Source organism: Delphinapterus leucas, chromosome X (assembly GCF_059928025.1).
Source record: "Delphinapterus leucas isolate spDelLeu-1000000601 "Yukka" chromosome X, BTC_Dleu_Yukka2, whole genome shotgun sequence".
Lineage (NCBI taxonomy): Eukaryota > Metazoa > Chordata > Mammalia > Artiodactyla > Monodontidae > Delphinapterus > Delphinapterus leucas.
In genome coordinates, this window is record NC_143150.1 from 117519914 (window position 1) to 117536701 (window position 16788).

At 39.6% G+C, this 16788-nt stretch overlaps 1 protein-coding gene across 3 annotated transcripts in view; it reads right to left on the bottom strand.

The window, feature by feature from the left end:
• Positions 1-16788, bottom strand: part of CDKL5 (cyclin dependent kinase like 5) — a 126463-nt gene that overhangs the window by 1623 nt on the left and 108052 nt on the right. For 2 of the 3 annotated variants that reach the window (XM_022565482.3, XM_089904741.1), the window contains 3 exons: positions 13225-13348; positions 6368-6467; positions 1124-1243 (listed from right to left, as the gene is read on the bottom strand). In XM_022565482.3, coding sequence (XP_022421190.1) covers positions 1124-1243; positions 6368-6467; positions 13225-13348 — 344 coding nt within the window. Of the gene's footprint in view, positions 1-1123; positions 1244-2403; positions 2527-6367; positions 6468-13224; positions 13349-16788 lie in introns of all 3 variants that reach the window. The other variant, XM_030763167.2, reaches the window with a different exon arrangement.

The following is a 16788-nucleotide window of genomic DNA, read 5'->3' on the forward strand; positions in this document are numbered from 1 at the left end:
CTGAAACCCTGTACTTTCTCTCTCTCTCTCTCTCTTTTTTTTTTTAAATAAATGAGGAATAGAACATCAGGCCCTCTCACTCACAGCCTTGTGCTTTTAGTTCGGGTACACGTCCAATAACTGGGATATCTGGTTCTCTACACTGTCTTCGCCCCTCCAGCCAATAATATGTTAGAAGCAGAAAATATAAATGGCTGGGCAAATACAGTTGAAATTTAGGGAGCTCTTCTCAGCAGCTCTAAGTAACAGCTTATAGTTAAAGAGAGTAAACAATAAACCTATAAAATAGAACCTACTCCTCCGAATCACAGAAATCCATGGTCATTTATAGGCACAAATAACCCTACAGCCTCAAAAGCTCATGAGGGTTGTGAGAAATTTCAGTACAGAGGACTAAGAGATTTATAAAATATTGAATATAATCAAAAACAAGTTAGATTATGTTACTATGCTCATTATGGGACGCTGAAAAGATAAAATATTTAAAAATTTCCATCAAAACAGGTTGCTTCAAGGAGATAAGACCTCAGTTACGTGAAAAATGTATGGATTCGGTTTCTGCTTATTCCCCCATTATGGCAGAGAAACGTGACTATACATACTTTCTAATATGCAGTTCCTAATGCGAATGTTTGCCGGTTTTCTATCAAAACTAGTACAGATTTCAGAAGCTTAAACAGTCTTTCAGAAAGCTTATTATATCTGTCTTTCAAGGCGCAGTTTGTAGGCTACCACCTTTAACGAACCCTTAATCTTCGCACTACCTTCTCTTACCCTCCCCTACATTTTATGGTACGCTTCACTTTTACCATGAATTATGGTCATTTGTGAATTTTCTCTCTCTCCTAGGCTGCAGAGTTTTTGTGGACTGGAACCATATCTTATTCATTCCCCTTAATCGTCCTCCCCCTACCCGCAGGTGAAGACTAATAGAAGCTCGCTTTTTTTCTCCATTCATCCGGACTCCCAAGATGCATCTGGCTATTTCTGAGGGTATATTCTGGGCAGACTCTCAGCCTTGCTGTAACATTGAGAGGCTAAATTTCTCAACCCTGTCCTCTCTTCAGGAGAGACCGGTCACTGCAGAGTCTGAGAGTCTAGGAGTGATGCAGGCACCACTCACTTGGGTCTGTAGATCAGAGATCTTCTCAGGACGCCACTCCTTTGGTCTGCTGCTTGGGGTGCTAGCAGAGTGAATGGCTTTCTGTAATGTCAGAAGATCAGGGCCGTCAGAATTGGGCACCTAGAGCAGAATATGGACAAGGATTCAATAATCACACCAGTAAGCCTAAATAGGAATATGCAACCACACGCAAGAGGAGAACGAAAGCCAATCAAACCAAACCAAAACTCAACCCCCTCCCCTCCAAAGAAGACTCAATAAAAAAAGAAATCACAACTCTCCCAATGTTCACAATGCAAGTGATGCTAGTGTAAGTCTGCTGCCCTCTTAATAATTTTCCCTGCGTTAGGAAAAATTGGCAGATGTCATGCAGCTTTGTTAAACCTCAACCCTTAAAGCATTCCCATGCTGTTAGTTTTAGTCGCTGTAAGAGAGAGCAGTTAAATTGAGCTGGACCAGGAATTGCTGCCGTACCCTCATTCCATATTGCAGTTAGGTTATGAACCAGTTCAATAAAACAGAAATTTGTTCCTGCTGGGAAAATGATCCATACACTGTGTTTGGTGGTGCCAAAGAAGTCTAGCAGGCTTTTAAGGATAGCAAAGTGAGAAAGTATGGTTTGAATCATATTCCCAAGACACTACCCAGTAAATCTGGGTCTAGCATTATGCACTATGTAAGTGCTAGAAATTTGTGCCACAAATTCCAGACGAATGCAACTGGCCCACTCGCCGATTCTGGTGGACAGAGGAGAGTGCAAAAGCCCTGGCCTTCAACTAAGTGACCAGCAAAAGCTAGAGCCAGGCAAGGGAAGAGCAAATCACCAACTAACAGAAGCTGTTTTTTCATGGAGCCTGCAAGCTCACCCAATTTGGTCAATTTCACTTGGTTTCAAAGAGACAAACTGCCAACCAAGTGTTAACAAACTTTGTGAGCCAAACCAAAAGACATTTGTTAATTGTAAATGTTAATCAAACTCTTTACAGGAAATAAGGGATTTTATGAATACTGTCTGCCAACAACTGGCTAATCAGACAACCCAAACTAGCCTTTCACTAGTTTGTTTGTTTAATAGCCTTTTATGCTTCAACCTCCTTAACTGATTCAGGAAATCCAGAGTGTCGAAGAATTTGTATCTCAGTGAATTTATGGAACTGGCTCAGGTACTTAACTAGCACAAAGAGAATATGACCCCATGAAAATAAAAGACATGCTGTTGTCATCAGTAAAACAAGTTTACTGGAGCAGTTTTCAGGGCTACCATACGTAAAAATGGGTACCATGGGTGGAGTGACTACAGGAAGCTTTTTCAAAGAAGAACTATGCTTTAAATGATTCTTTGAATTAAAAAGAGGAAAGAGGGATTTCTTGATGCTTGGATTCTCCCCGTTGGTGGAATCTGTCTGCAATATAAGATACAAATAAACTAATTGCCAAGGAAAAAAAAGAAGGTGTTCTTATCGAAACTCCTAGCCCTTGGATGCCCTCAAATTGTTAAATATTAACAGTCACTGAAAGAATCTCTGTGCTGTGTGTGCATCTTGAGAGGTTCTGTTTCATTTCTCACCTGGACATGAAGATGCCAATAATGTAAGTTCAAGACATGTAGAAACTTCTGTGTATATAAAGAACATTCGGACAGGCTCAATACCTATAGCAGGAATGTCTCTAGAGACCTACACACACATATTCACATTAAGCTTACAAAACATTTAAGGATTTATTTATTTATTATCAGAAATAGGACTGCTACAAAGAATTATGTTTAAAGGGCTACTGATGAGCTTCAATCTTTTCCTAATTGCCAGAGGTCTTAAGCAACTAAATAATCTACCATGTAATCTGCCAGTCTATTAGGAAAAAAGAAAAAGACACCGCAAACCTCTCTGAACGTGGTCAACTCTTGAACCAGAAAACATCACTTGGAAGAGGAATATATCAATATTGCAGGATTCTACCGTTGAGGAAGAAGCCTGGTTCTACACTGTGAGAAGTATTCACCCCATGGAAAATAGCTGGCACAATTCAGAATACGCCACAAAAGTGAAGAAACAGAAAGTTCAATCCTTAAACTGAAGCATGATTACCAGTTGAGATACTAACTAGGGTAAAATTACCAAGTTGGCAAAGTCACCATATGCTCTGAGGGCTTATGTAACTGTCTGAATGTGGAACTGAAGCCAGATTTCCCAAGGAGGCTTCCAGATTTGCTTGAGTCAAAGCAGGCATCTTTACAATACAGAATGATTTTCTGGCACGACTTTTCCCTGTTTTGGATATTTCAATTGTCAGAGAACCAGAATGTATATGAAGGTGTTCAGATCATCTTTTATGGGTGTGTATGAAGACATTCGAGTAAAATAGCCCATAAGGTTTCCTGCTCCCAAGACAGGGATCCAGGAAGAGTTTAACTTGCATGTCTAAGTAGGCCACAAGAAAGCCCTCAGACACGTATATGTATAACTGATTCACTTTGCTGTACAGCAAAAAGTGACACAACATTGTAAATCAACTATAGTCCAATAAAAAAAATAATAAATAAAATAAAATAGAGAAGCAACAAGGATATAATGTATAGCACAGGAAATTCTAGCCATTATCTTATAATAACTTTTGAGTGTAAACTGCAAAAATACTGAATCGTTATGCTGTACACCTGAAACAAATATAATATTGTAAATCAATTATACTTCAATTAAAAAAAAAAAGACAAGTAGCCGGCGGCGCTCCGCACCGCTGGGCCCCTGGCAGGGACTGAGCTAGGCCTACTATTCAGGAGAACCCACCTCCCGTTCTCCCAAGTAATTGTGCAACTTTGGGCAGGTCACAACTTGCCTGGGCAGTTAGCAAAATAAAGGGGTTAAACTAGATTTAGGACCCACAGAGGCTACTCTCTGTGCACTGGGTATCAGATTACCATTTTGTTGAATCTTATGCAAAGGCCACAATGCTTTAAATCTTTCAAAGTTCATTTACCTAGTTTCCTTTTGCTGAGTTCTAGAGAGTGAAGAAAAGTTAAATTTAATTCTGTTCCAATGCTCATGTGAAGGAGGCAGAGTTAACACAATGTCAAGCCTGGGAGCCTGAGGTCTGCCAGGAAGTACTATGCTGAATGCTTTTTGGAAATCTTACTCTAGATATCAAAGTCCTTTAAACATTTTTTTTCCTCTTTTAATTAAAAAAAATGCAGAGGGTATAAACAACTTTTGGTTTGGAAGGCTTAAGTCACTGTGACCTGTGCAGAGATATTTTGCAGTTGCTTTACATATCAAAAAAGAAAAGTATGAAACCCTAAAAAAAGTAAGTTCAAGTGGAGAGTATGTTAGAGAATAGTAAATTTCCTATTTACCCTACTCTACACTATTTAAACATCTAAAATTTGAACCAGATCTTGAATAATAGTCAGTCAACATGTACATACTTGACTCATGCCATGGTGAGCCGCAGGTTTAACGTGGGTCTAAGGCAGATATCAAAAGCTAAATCTACATACAAAAACACCTTCAATTCCTGTGTCCTTGCTATTTTCTTCCACTTAATCACCCCACAATGGCTATGGGCCTGAGGTTAAGAACAAAAACAAACTCGAAATAAAAATAACAGTGGTTAGGAGGAGGCAGTCTAAGTTTAATGTTCATGATGGATAAATATGTTCCACAGATGATGATATAAGTTTTAATAGCACTTTACATATTTTAAACTTCTCTACTTCAAATCAGGTCTATTTTGTTCATCTGGTCTAAATAACGTATGTAGTTAATATGCAACTAAGTGACATCTTGACTGGACCTTCTACTTTAAGTGAGTTTCAGTTAGCCATATAGGCAGGTTTTGCCTTTTTTCTAAATAAACATTTCAGGAATATTATGCAGCCATTAAAATGAAGATAATAAAATCTGTGTAGTAACGTACATATTGTGTGTATGTGTGACAGAAATACTATTAAAAAGCCAGAATACAAAATTATACTAGAATGACTACTATTATTTAAAACAAACTAAAAAACCACCTTCTTTCCATAAACATATGCACAGGCCAAAAAGCTAGGAGGAAATATACCAAAATCCTAATACTAGTTGTGATAGGGTGGTGAGATTAGAAATGATCATTTTTTTCTCAATTTTTCTGTAATGAGCTCATATTTATATTATAGTGACATCATAAATTTAACAAAGCAAGTAAAGAGTAATCTAGAAAGGTAATCTAGGAAGGCCTTTATTAAATCCTTACTTCAAATATTATATTCCTTTTTACTATCATCTATCTCATCTTTACTCACCATTGAGTCATAATCCTAGACTTTTCGTAACGGAACAGACCTCAGAAAAACTGAGTCTAATCTATTCATCTTAAGAGATGAAATTAATGAAGTCTACCTGGGTAGGTCATTTTGATTATGCCTTTTTCCTTTTTAAATAAATGAGAGTCAATCACGTATGAAGTAAAACTAGAAACAAAATAATTTTAAATGGCTGACTCAACCTTGTCTAGTCTCAAAGGTGTCATAAAGCAAAGGAGGAAGAGCGCCTTGTGTGGGTGAAGACGTTCCTGCTGGCCTGGAGGCCTGGCTTCCCCATGTGTTCTCACGTCACTAACCAGCAGAATCCTTGCCTGGTTCGTTCAGTGATGTGACCTGCACAGTTCCATGCACCCAGCCCTTGGTTCAGGTGGAGGGCTCTCAGGAAATGAGACTCATTCCATTTCACAGTTCAATCACAAGATAAACATGTCCTACTAAAGCAAGCCCTGAAATGTCAAATACTATGACCTGTCTGTGACTAGGCAGCCCAGAAATGCACTTGTCAACATGGGAATCAGATAACCAGCCAGCGGAGAATAATGAACGATGGTTAGTTAAGAATTTTAAGATTTAAACACAAACCAAAACCATTTCCTAAATTTTCACGTATCTTTAACCCTCAGAGAGAAATAAATCCTGCAGCTTCATAGTTTTTACATGAATATAAACCCACATGGATAAGATGTTTATTGAGAAAGGGTTAAAGCATTCTCTTTCATCCAAATTAAATTTCTTCTATTCCTGGAGATTCTGTTGAACCTAGAAAAGGCTCTGTGAGAGGAGGATAGTTGTATAGAATTTGAGAAAGAAACATATACAGTATATGCATGTTAAGTCTCAATAAGAAAATAATTCACTTTGTCACATACAAAGTGTAAGGTACCCACAGACTAATGCAGACTCATACGGATGCCACTGTAAATAGAAACTGGCCATCTACTTACTGTTTGAGATTTCTTCTTTTTCTTTTTCATTGACCTGAAAAAACCTTGTTTTTCCTTTTCCTTGAGTTGTTCAGAATGACTAATGTTTTCAGGACTTTTCCTAAATGGGAAGACATTTTTATCATATTGATCTTTCAATCATTCTCCTGCCATTATATGACAAACATAATGAAGACCAAAAATGCATGACACCAGGTTCAAATAGCCATGAAGAATCAAGCACATAGGTAAAGAGCCTCTAAAAACCACAGAAGGAACTGAATCTCATCAACCATGGTTAATGATTAGCCTTTTGGCAAAGGCTCACTTGAACGAGCAATTTGAGCATTATTACAAATGATCTGTATCTATGCTGCAGGACCATTTTCATGCTGTTGAAAACCTCAGAATTAGAGTCTGAAAAGCACACGCTTTGAAGGATGGCTTTTCTGTAACGCTCTGAGAGAAACAGAAACATTTTCAGTATCTTCGTTTTTCTATTTACCTTTTAAAAACCAGCTTAACAAGTTCATTATTAGTGGCTTGCCAAGGTACTGAACATTTAAAAAAAAAAAAAACCAATACTGCTACATAAACCTTACAAATAAAAGTAAAAGTTGCCTGAAACTGGAAAATCCCTTTATAAAAATCTTATATATATTTATTAAAACTAAATAAAAAATAGATAAGGTATGAAAAAATGGAGACAGGATGAATGCTTTAATACAAAGCACTCTTCTGAAAAAAAAGCTTCTAACTGAAAATAACGACATTAAGCTTCATACCACTGACACCACCAGGTATTTTAATACAAATAGGAGATATTAAAAGAGAGCAAACAAGACACCTCAGCCCCAAGAAGGTGACTACTTGTATGTTAACAGAGGCCCTATATTACTTAAATTAATTTACGGTCTTTAAAAAACAACTGGAATGGTGTCATTCTTGAAAAAGGCACATTCCACGGGCCCTATTTTGAATTTGAACATCTAGATGACTGTGGAAAACCATTTTCTCAAATGACTGAATTCCTTCTATTAGCTATTCCCCAAAATCAAGAGTAGAAACATTAACGGTGACAGAATTCATTCATATTTATGGTTTTAGAGTACTGAACAGTAAAGTTACCAGAACATCTAAAAAAACATGAGCAAACTAGCATCCTTTACTTGATTAAACCTCTGTGAAGGCAGAAAACATCTATACAAACCATTACAGATCCACATGATAGAAAACACCATGAAGCTATTTTTAAAAATCACATCTTCACAGATTTTTCACTAATATGAAGGAATATTCCAACTACAATATGAAGTGAAAACATCAGGATTCAAAACTTTCTACATAATATGAGCCCAACTGTATTTTTTTAAAAAGGCATATATGTGTATATATACACACGTTTTTTAAAAAGCAGGAAGAAAATTTTTAAAAATCTTACTAGTTATCATTTCTGGGTAGTAGGATTATTGGTGATTTGTTGTTACTTCTTTTTAATTTCAAACAACAAACATGTACTGCGATATAATAAAAAGGTTTTACAAACCACACAAAATTCATTTGAAAAGCCACGAACTCATGATCAAAGACCACAAGGGAAACAATTTAGAGAGAGAGAGAGACAAACACACAAAAAACAAGAAGTAAAAACCATGACTGTTTGAAGGAGCAATGGTCATTTCTTCTTAAGTGTTTGGCCTAAAAGTTAATGGGAATACCAAAGAAGGAAAAACATGTACTGTAGGCTCAAGTGTTCTTGAAACTCATTAGGACCTGCAATTTTAAACCTCACTGAGAGAGTTCCAAGTTCTGAAGTTAAAGTTTTGTAATACAACACAACCAATAAAATAATTAGCACTGGGACTCAGAATGATGCATATAAAATTTTGAAAGCTAAAAAGCTTCAGACATGATGGAATGAGTGAGAATGGAATAGTGAAAAGTTAAAGATTCTTTAAACTCAGTGTTGTAGTGCTGGAAAAAGCACTCTCATCCTAATGACAGACTGGGCCTATTCAGTCAAAGTTTCTTATGACAAGTACTGTTGAGATTAAGGAGGTGAAACCCTTGGATGGGGCCTAAAGACAGACTGCCCTAAACTAAATTCCAGGCCACAGCATTCAGTTATGTGAGGGTTCTACGGAACACAGCAGAACAGTGTAAGTAGTTTGCTGGAATCACAAAAGCACCACTCTTAGAATTGAAAGTAACCTTAGAGAGCATCTAGTCCAGCCAGCAATACTATTCCTAATGTTCTGTAACTTCCAGAAGTTAAAGAATTATATGCTTATGATATAGCTTATGCCCTTCCATAATGGGGTCTGCACATAACCTAGAAGCACAACAGAGTACTCAGATTAACGGGTAGAAGTTTTTGCTAATCAGAATTAAAGTCTAACAAAATCTCAAAGGTCTGCTGAGGGTCAGTAGTTAAAGTGCTTTCTGCCAACCCAGGAAATCTTTAAGGGGGACACATTCATCATGACCACAATCTCAGGATGGGAATGGGCGTTACTATAAGAATGTTAACATTGGCATGAGAGGAAGTGAAGGCTTGAGACACTAGTCCTAGGAGGAGCAGGATTTGGGTAGGAAGAAGAGTCTGTCCAATAAAATGAAAGTGAGAGGATGGGGGGGTGGGGGAAGGGTACTGAAAGAGAAGAAGCAGCAGGACAAAAAGCCCGGTGTTTGCAGTTCCTTGCGTCCCCAAAACACAGAGGATGAATCAAAGACTCTCCGCAGGGTCTCTTCAGAGGAACTGGATAAACTAGAGCCCGGGGGAAAGGGGAATGATGAGGAAAACATCCTCAAACTGGAGCTGCAGAGAGGCGGTAGGGCCAAGATCCAGGTGGGAAAAGATTGCACGGGCCAAAGCAAAAAGAAAATAAATTACCCTTGGACTAGAGGATGAAAGCTAGGTGTAAGGTGTGAGTATGCATGCATCACAAAAGACACAAAAGGAAGTCAGAGAGAAAGAAAGAGTGCCAGTCGGGAGAGAGAGGGAGACAGAGAGGGAAAAGACAAAGAGGGAGAAGCTACACTGAATCATACACATACAGAGAATTAACAGAAAAACATAAGAGGAAAAGCCTGCGAGAGAGACTTAGGGATGGAGGGAAGCTGCCTGGAACACAGGCACCTAAAAAGCTGTGTGCTGTACAAATGAATGAAAAGACTTGAACATCTATAACCAGCAGTGCACCCAAAGGGTAAGAGTCGCCGCACGACTTAATCTCATTTGTGAATTCTGGACCCTGTCATTGATTCTACCTGGTACGGTCAACAGTTGTGTGCTGAGCTGAGCTAACTGTACAGGCAACAGATGGGTTCAAGAGGAGCAGCACAAGAGAAGGGCAAGTGGGTGATCACATAAATCACAGGGACAGGAGCTTTCAGAAGGACCACCCAGCTAGTCACTTGGCACAGTGGGGGGTGGGGTGGGCAGTGAGGATGATGGGGGAGGAGTGTGTGTGTGTGCGTGGGTGGAGGGAGCGGTTAACAATAACAGTCTCCTTCCTGAACAGTCATGGGACTCAAACAGTATCTACCACAACAGCTACTACTTCCATAAGGGGTTAAGAGGAAAGAGAATTCAAAAGACTCACCTAAAAAAAGGAAGGAATTAAAACTGACTGAATCAAAGCCAACCAACACTTACAGAGTACTGTGTATGCATCAGGATCTGTGTTAAGTGTTGGAGATACAGAGAAAAACTAAAACAAGGAGTGTGACCTCAAGCTGCTCACAGACTCAAGGCAAGAGACCCACAGGTTTGACGGAGGGCCAGGAAGTGCCAGCATAATCTCCCCAAGAGCAGCAGCATGAAGGCGCGCAGAAGAGGAGAGATGCTTACTCTGTGACACTTGTCCTGCCACCCTCCCGCCCTGCCAGTGTGACTAGGGTGGGTCGGCTAATGTCTGAGAGTAGGAAGTCAGTGACTAATTCTACAGGAATAATTCTGCGAGTTATCATGACAAGCAATAATGGATACCAATGTCTTCATAACTTTACAAGAAGAGAAAGCCTGGGATTGTGCGAGTGACAGCAATTCTTCACTTATCTCAACGACTGGGATTTCTAATTAATTTGGTTTATTATTTAAGTGTCAATTTTTAACCCAATTTTGACAGCAGTCTTTCTAAACACTTTGCCTTTTTATGGAAAGTAAGAGCAGCCTGTTTTAAAGATATATACTCTACATGGATATCTCTGCTATGTATAAGACCATGCAGCTAGAAATGATTTTCCCACTGGGGCCTGAGAAAAAGCAAAAATACCCCTCTTCTCTCTACAGCTATTGTTTAGAATCCTTCTCCCTCTGCACACTGTACTGTTACCTGGGATTATTTCTTGCCTGACAACCTCAGTGCCAACTGCTAGAACTGTGCATAAAAGAAGAATAAACAGGCTCACAGGGAGGGTGGAGGTGTTTTCCCGTTAGTAAAGATGATCAATCTGACTGCATTAACCCTATTTTTGTTGTTCTGAAATATTTTGGCTTATCTCCCAGTTCTTAACTGGATTCTGGACAGCTGAGATGGCCAGAATAACAGCTCTGTGTATTATACTACACTATCCATTTATCACTTTAAAGTATGACATAGTAGCTTGATTTTTCTATTGCAAGAAATGTGGACACTGTACAAATATCCTCTTCTCCAAAGAAATGGAAGTACTACTAACAAGGAGAAACAGACTGCTCTTAGGTAAGTGATAATTTAGGAACAGCAATTCATTATGTCACCATGGTTTGTTCATGTTTTTGTTAACAGTTATCAAACGGCATTTCTCTCAAATATAAATATGGTGAACCAATGAGAGATATTGTTCAAGAAAAAAATCCAAGACAAGTCAAGCTTAATGCATGACTTAGACTAAGTTAGATATGATGCGTGGAGAACTATCATAGCAGCATTATCATGAGGGGTAGTAAGAACAAAAGAATATATAGCCAATTCATCCCTGGCAATTCTGGAATTCTCTCAAGCCTCGTAACAGCAGTATCAGAGTAAAGATGACTTGATGAAGACTTATCTAAAGTTCAGCATCCCAACTGTGCCTCTTTTTTAAAACAATTGTTGTTAGGTTTCTACACATATCCAGGTCTAAACAAGCTCTACTTAAACTGATTATCAAAAAGACAGAAACAATATGCTGTTAAGACTGTTAATCCCACATTTGGATTTAGTTTTGATCTGACCTACCTAATTTTCATAGGACTATGTTAACATGCAATCGACGCACTTTTAAACCATCGCCACTTCATCATGCAATGACCAAGACGAAAAACAATTCCATCTGAACTTCTGTGTTCTCACAACTTAGACACTATTCTCACGGCTTGTCAAAACCACACTTGAAAACTGTCAACGCCGTTAACTTAAAGAAGTTGTACCTGTGCTCTCAGGTTAATGTATAGATCTTGTCTACTGTTACACGTTGGAAGAATGCACTGAAGTTCATCAGCAAAGTAAGTGGAGAGGAGACACCTGGCAAGTCATACTGAAGTTAGAGAACATTAATGGCAAAAACCATGGCTGCTAACGTTAACAAGTCACAACGGTGCCAGGCACTGCTCTAGATGCTTTTGATGTTTGACTTCATTTAACGATCATATTTACCCAATGAGGGAGGTGCTACTCTTAGCCCATTTTACAGACAAGGAAACTGAGGGGCAGAGAACTGAAGGTCACATGGCCAAAAGGTGACACTAGTCAAGATATCCTATTTCCAGGGTCTAACCTCTGAGTCATTAATGTTAAAACTCTCATTTTATAAATAAGGCGATAGATATAAAGTATGCTTACAAAAGAAAAAGTATTTATAGCTTTAAGAAAACCGTTTTTCTTATTGTAAAAATAAGTAAGTTATTTTCCGCATAGAGCATGGTAACACTGAAACCTTGATATAACCCTGCCAACAGGGTCCAAATTGTGTGAATTCTGGCAGTAAACAGCAGAGATGGAATCTGACAGATTGGTCTCGTTCTCAATTCAGTGAGTTACAATGAGGCACCATTTTATTCTCTTGGTGGAGAGCTTAGCAGCTGTATGAAATACTGAAACACCCCTCACATCTAGATTCTGGGAAGTCTTTCTGGGGAGCTAAGAATATAAAGTCTACATTATTAAAAAAATAGTCCTACCCCCAAGACAAGATCTGCTAATGAGACTTGATGTATGTTATAATTCTCTCCTTAAATTTTTATTACACATGACACAAAGATTAAAGGATAAGCAAAATTGGCACATCATGTTATCCTCTGACTACCAGTACATTTTTGCGGTAGCATGAAGGGTTGTTCCCCTATTTCTCTCTTTCCACCCTGAATGAAAGTCAGGCGGCACAGAAGTACAGGACATGAGCTTCGGAGTCAGAATGCATCTAGGTCTAGATCCCAGCTCCCTCCTCCCTGTTTCTGGCTGTTCAGCACCAGGCAGGCTCCTTACCTTTTCTAAGCTGCAGTTTCCTCATCTGGAGAGTGGGAGGCACCCCTACTTCAAAGGCTGATTGTGAGTACTGAGTGAGACAGTGCACACAAAGAGCTAAGCAAAGTGTCTCCTACATGATTCAACAGCAACAAGTGGAGAAGACAGCAAAGGACATCAATCATGTCAGAAGAAGGCGATGGAAGACTTATGAGGTATGTACTGACCCAGGATATTTTCTTTCTTTTACATCGTATTTAATATAAATGGTGAACATGAAAGAAACTATTACAAATAATGACAAATCACATTTCCCTTATTAAACAATCTCTCTTTAGAAAGAAAGGCCTAGCAGGGGAAAGAATGCTAAAAAGTTTTATCCAGAATTTCTATGAAATCTAAAATCTACAATTAGAAAAAAGAAGAGTAAAAACAAGCTAAAATACCCACCATGGATCAAATGCTGGTTGTCTTTTTGAGTGATTAGTTCCAGAACTGCTTTCTGACGGTAGGGAAGAGACTCTGGTTGACACATTATTTTCATGGAAAGAATTATCTGGACGTGGAGATGGCACTGAATGAAGAAAAAAAGTAAGCCACTGATATACTCTTTTGGTTAAAGCAGTTCTCATGTTGTTCTATTGCACTTTCTCTCACACAAACAAAATAAACTAACAAAAAGATAAGTCAAAATCCTTATTTGCCCTTCATATAACTCGTACGTTTTCTGAGGCTGGAGGCATTCCAGGGAGCATTCCCCCCACCTCCAACTGCCTATGACAGTAACTTGCAAGGGTCAATTAACACCAGGCAATATATATTCAAGGCATAAATTGATGTATCAGCTGATAAACTGGAGAACATCGTAGGAGACTTAAAAGTATGAATATGATCCCCATCTCCCTGTTTTGACATTCTTTTAAGTTGAGGCTTTCTTACATCATAGACCCAACTACGTAAAATCTATTCTTAGTGTGAAGTGATTCTTAACAGTATGTGTACTGGAATACACAAACTACAGTTTAACCCTTGCCACTTGGGAGGTGGCATCAATTTTATATCTTTTAAAACTCAATTCCAAAGAAATTTCGTTATTTTTACAAAAATACTATTTTTCTCTAAGTTTTCAATCCAGGAATAAACAAAAAGACAAACCACAATGTATGTGAGTAAATACTTTTCTGCTTTTCTTTGGGGGGTGGGTGGGTATTATCTTTTTCTATCAATTTCTAAGCTTGGTCATAAATGAAAATATATTGCAAATTTCATCACAAAAGGAATATACAGGCTGTATATAAAGACAAATGGCACCATACTACTTGACTCTTGGCCAGCAGGACTGAAAATGGGAAATATACTAAAAAATCTGTCGTTTCAATGATACCACTAAATCTTCATCCAGTTAGATTTAGTAGCATGATTGAAACTAGCGATGTCTCCAAATGTTTCACCTAGTTAAATCTTTTCCTTCTATTTCTGGACTTTCTAAAATAAAAATATTCTTCCTGCCTAACAGTGAAGTCGATTATGAGGGGCTTTGCTGATAGTAACCAAGTTAATTCACTTGCAATCAAAATAAAACTGTGTTTCTAGAAGTCAAGGACTAATTAATTAATTGAAAACTTAGTTAACATTTTAATATTAAAGTATACTCTCCAGACATCTATAGAAATAACACATGTATGATCCACTTTGGAAGTAAAACTTACAGTGAGAGAAGAAAAGACTTGCTTATATGTACACTACAATATTTTGTTTAATTAACTTTTAAAAAAATTTTAATTTATTTTTGGCTGTGTTGGGTCTTCGTTGCTGCACGTGGGCTTTCTCTGTTGTGGTGAATGGGGGCTACTCTTCATTGCGGTGCAAGGGCTTCTCATTGGGTGGCTTCTCTTGTTGTGGAGCATGGGCTCTAGGCACGTGGGCTCAGTGGCTGCGGCATGCAGGCCCTAGAGCGTGCGGGCTTCAGTAGTTGTGGTGCACGGGCTCAGTAGTTGTGACTCGCGGGCTCTAGGGCGCAGGCTCAGTAGTTGTGGCGCATGGGCTTAGTTGCTCCGCGGCATGTGGGATCTTCGTGGACCAGGGCTCGAACCTGTGTCCCCTGCACTGGCAGGCGGATTCTTAACCACTGTGCCACCAGGGAAGTCCCATGTTTAATTAACTTTAATATGAATTAAAATTTTAGTCCCATAAGGTTCTAAAGTACCCATGGCATCAGAAAAAAGAATAATAAATGCATCAAAAGGCATATTCAATGCCTTATACTTTTCTCAAAGGTTGGGCTAGGAGGGAACAGAGTAGCCTAATCATTCAATATACATTATGTCCTGCATAACACTTGTATGCATTTATTTAGCTCAGGTTCCTAGTTAAAATGACCAAGCAGTTGTCCGTGTTACCCCCCAGTTCCTGCCCTTTCCAGCTGTCCTCCCAGATCAACAGAATAATGAGAAGGTGGGCAGTGTGGATGTGGCAACTGTAGAAGGTCGTGGTGACCTTTGAAGGAGGCTTTGAGAAGCTGAGCCTCACGGACTCAGGAGGCTTACTGAGTGGGCTTACTGCCAGTCTCACCACTACGGTCTGAGGATTCCTGGGGGCTCACACTCTATTACTACATAGCTCCTTAAAGGTGATACCTTTCTCTCTCAACCTGTCCTAAATCCATTCAGCCACCGAAACATCTGTTACAGTTGTCAAACATCAAAGCACATTTTTTGTTTTGTTTTTTTTGTTTTTGTTTTTTTTTATGGTATGCGGGCCTCTCACTGTCGTGGTCTCTCCCGTTGCGGAGCACAGGCTCCGGACGCGCAGGCTCAGCGGCCATGGCTCATGGGCCCAGCCACTCCGCGGTATGTGGGATCTTCCCGGGCCGGGGCGTGAACCCCTGTCCCCTGCATCAGCAGGCGGACTCTCAACCACTGCACCACCAGGGAAGCCCAAAAGCATATTTTTAAGGTCATGCAAGTACACTTGAAGATTTTCTTTCATCCAATCAACAAATATTTATGAAATTGCCAGGCAGTGTGCTAGTCAATGACGGTAAAAGAGGAAAAGGTAAAGGGCCTTGTAACCTTGTGAGAAAGAAATGCAAACAAAGAATCAGTACCATGTGGTGTGTGTCATGTTAGAGACAGAGGGCCATGGGCGGAACAAAAGAGGAAACACTTCACTTCACCTAGGTGGGCAGGGAAGCCATCACACTGCAGAGGACCTCAAAGCAGAATCTCAAAAGGGACAGAAACAAGTTGTCCAAGCAGGGGGAGTACTGCATTCAGGTCAGAGGAGGGCACGGCTGTGTGAGTCCCACAGGCTGGGCACCAGAGTGGAGGAGGAGGAGCTGGAGAGGATAGCAAGGGCCAGGCAGAGAAAGTCTAGAATGCCATCTTAGGGAACTCAGATTTTGTCCTGATGCCAATGGGAAGTCACCAGAGGACTCTCAGCAGATGAGAGATAGAAGACTGGGGCTGGGGTGGAGGCAATGGATTGCCCTGCTATATTTTTTTCCCTGTAGCATTTATTATCTTTTACTGCTCTATGTAATTATTACATTTAGTGTTGCTCTCTCCTCATGAGAATGTGAGCTCTGTGAGGGTCGAGACCTTTGGCTGTCTTGTTCACTGATGTTCTAAATTAGAAGTGTCAGACATACAAGTGACATCGATAAATATTTTATGACTTGGGACTTCCCTGGTGGTCCAGTGGTTAAGAATCCGCCTTCCAATGCAGGGGACGCAGGTTCAATTCCTGGTCGGGGAGCTAAGATCCCACATGCCGCAGGGCAACTAAGCCTGCGCGCTGCAACTACAGAGTCCACGCGCTCTGGAGCCTGCATGCAACAACTAGAGAGAAGCCCCCGTGCCGCAGTGAAGAGCCTGCGTGCCACAAAGAAAGATCCCGCGTGCCACAACTAAGACCTGACGCAGCCAAAAATAAATAAATTTAAAAATATGTATGTTATGACTTAATCGAATGAATGAGTGGTGTGGTCAGAACACAGCTTCAGAAGGATCATTC